Source organism: Salvelinus alpinus, chromosome 31, assembly GCF_045679555.1.
Source record: "Salvelinus alpinus chromosome 31, SLU_Salpinus.1, whole genome shotgun sequence".
Classification (NCBI taxonomy): domain Eukaryota; kingdom Metazoa; phylum Chordata; class Actinopteri; order Salmoniformes; family Salmonidae; genus Salvelinus; species Salvelinus alpinus.
In genome coordinates, this window is record NC_092116.1 from 17,771,023 (window position 1) to 17,773,522 (window position 2,500).

Genomic DNA, 2,500 nt, shown 5'->3' on the forward strand with positions numbered 1-2,500 from the left:
TCTTATCCAGAGCGACTTACAAATTGGAAAGTTCATACATATTCATCCTGGTCCCCCCCGTGGGGAATGAACCCACAACCCTGGCGTTGCAAGCGCCATGCTCTACCAACTGAGCCACACGGGACCACGTAACAAGGTATGTGTACCACCCATACCTTGTTACAACACAACTGATGGGCTCAAACACATTAAGAAGGAAATTCCACAAATTAACTTTTAACAAGGCACACCTGTTAATTGAAATGCATTCCACCTCATGAAGCTGGTTGAGAGAATGCCAAGAGTGTGCAAAGCTGTCATCAAGGCAAAGGGTGGCTACTTTGAAGAATCTCAAATATAAAATATATTTTGATTGTTTCACTTTTTCAGTTACTACATGATTCCATATGTGTTATTTAAAAGTTTGATGTCTTCACTATTATTCTACAATGTAGAAAATAGTCAAAATAAAGAAAAACCCTGGAATTGGTAGGTGTGTCCAAACTTTTGATTGGTACTGTACATGCAAAAAAAGACAATCTGGTATAGACACACACTAAATCACTCACCGCTGCCCGTTGGAAGGCTCCTTTAGTATAGGTACCGCCTCCTCTGTACGGAATATCCTGGTTAAATAGAGAACACTTGTGCTGATGCGACTTGGGCGCTGTGACATGATCTATCCGGGTCACCACGTGGGTCTTGGATGAGAACGTAACCAGGGCGACCCTCGTGTCCTCAGGGGCCACGGGGAAGTCCGAGAGGAGCTTCCGAACGAAGCGCAGCTCGCTCAGGAAGTTGTTGGCCCCCACGCTGGATGACTCGTCCACCAGGAACACCAGGTCCAGACGTGCGCTCTTCTCCCGGAGAGTGCGCACATTCTTCTTGAAAGCTTGGCCCAGGCGCTCCACCTTGGACTCGGCACTCTCAGAGAGGGTGAGGTTGAGGAGGGCCGGGGAGGCTGGGGGTCCGGAGTGGAGTGAGCCGAGCTGGTGGAGCTGTTGGAGATATTCACGAGCCGGCCAGGATGAAGTCCTACTAACCAGGAGGCTCCACAGAAGCAAGAGAGAGGCCCAATACGCTCCTGGATTCCATATAGTAGACATACTGTCCTGTACTGTCCAGTACTGTCCTGTACTGTCCTGTACTGTCCTGTAGACCGTGTCAGCAGAGGAGAGTTATTTTAAAACGATAGGGATGAGGACAAATCTTTGATGATTGTGATGTTCTCCTATGTTCCCATTTGTCTCCAGTAGGGACGCCAGAAAACAAGAATTTCTCCAAAAGCACTTCCAAAAAGAGAATAGCAGCAGGAGTGATGACGGAATACTTGTCCTGTTGCTCCGTCTGTCTGCCTCTCTCTCCTCTGTTGGAGTGAGTTTGTCTGTCTGTCCTCTTCTCTGTTGGAGTGAGTTTGTCTGTCTGTCCTCTTCTCTGTTGGAGTGAGTCCTGGTCTGGTCTGTCTGAGAGTGAGGGTGTCTGAGTGGAGAGGCGTTTGGCTGAGCAGGTCCAGTGAGGCGTCTGTCTGTCTGTCTGTCTGTCTGTCTGTCTGTCTGTCTGTCTGTCTGTCTGTCTGTCTGTCTGTCTGTCTGACTGACTGTCTGTCTTGTCCGTCTGTCCCACCAAGAGAAGGCTATAGCATATCCTCTCTCTCTCTCTCTCTTCTCTACGTTCAGGCTCCTGTGTGTGTCATGCTCCTGCACCCAGTCAGGCTCCAAATGCCTCTTCCCCCTCTCTAAAAATCATTTAAAAAGAATGAAAAAAAGTTCTGATTGAGAGAGTGAGAGTGAGAAAGAGAGCAAGAGAGAGAAAGACAGGGAGAGAGACGACGAGAGAGGCAGAGGGAAAAGGGGGCAGTCACAGCTGTGAAGTCATTTTTTTTGCCTCCTCCTCTCTTCTTCTCTGCTCTCTCCCTCCCACTCTCCCTGCCTCCCTCTCTCCCTCCCTCTCTCCATCTTTCCCTCCCTCTCTCTCTCCCACTCTCTCTCCCTCCCTCTTTCTCTCTCTCCCTCTCTCTTTCTCTCTCTCCCTCTCTCTCCCTCTCCATCTCTCTCTCCCTCCCTCTTTCTCTCTCCCTCCCTCTCTCCCCCTCTCTCTCCCTTTCTCTATTATATTATATATATGTAATTTAGCAGATGCTAAATGCGACTTATAGTCATGTATGCATACATTTCTCCCACTCTCTCTCTCTGTCTCTCTCTCTCTCTGTGTCTCTCAATTAAATTCTCTCTCTCTCTCGCTCTCTTATCTCTTAGTCTAATTTTCTCTCTTTCCTTTTCTCTCTCTCTCTCTCTATTTCAGTGGAGCGTCTTGCCTGTCAGAAAACATCAGCACCAAGCAACTGTGATCAGGTCCATATGTCTAGCAGGAGGACGCCACTGAACACACTCTCTCACACACAGAGAGAGAGAGAGAGAGAGAGAGAGAGAGAGAGAGAGAGAGAGAGAGAGAGAGAGAGAGAGAGAGAGAGAGAGAGAGAGAGAGAGAGAGAGAGAGAGAGAGAGAGAGAGAGAGAGAGAGA

At 48.5% G+C, this 2,500-nt stretch overlaps 1 protein-coding gene across 2 annotated transcripts in view; it reads right to left on the reverse strand.

The window, feature by feature from the left end:
* The window catches only part of LOC139561737 (sushi, von Willebrand factor type A, EGF and pentraxin domain-containing protein 1-like), a 207,787-nt gene extending 206,004 nt beyond the window's left edge, over positions 1-1,783 (reverse strand). For both annotated transcript variants that reach the window (XM_071379004.1, XM_071379003.1), the window contains exon 1: positions 549-1,783. In XM_071379004.1, coding sequence (XP_071235105.1) covers positions 549-1,085 — 537 coding nt within the window. In that variant the 5' untranslated portion in view covers positions 1,086-1,783. The remainder of the gene's footprint in view (positions 1-548) is intronic.
* Between the last annotated feature and the right edge of the window lie 717 nt (positions 1,784-2,500).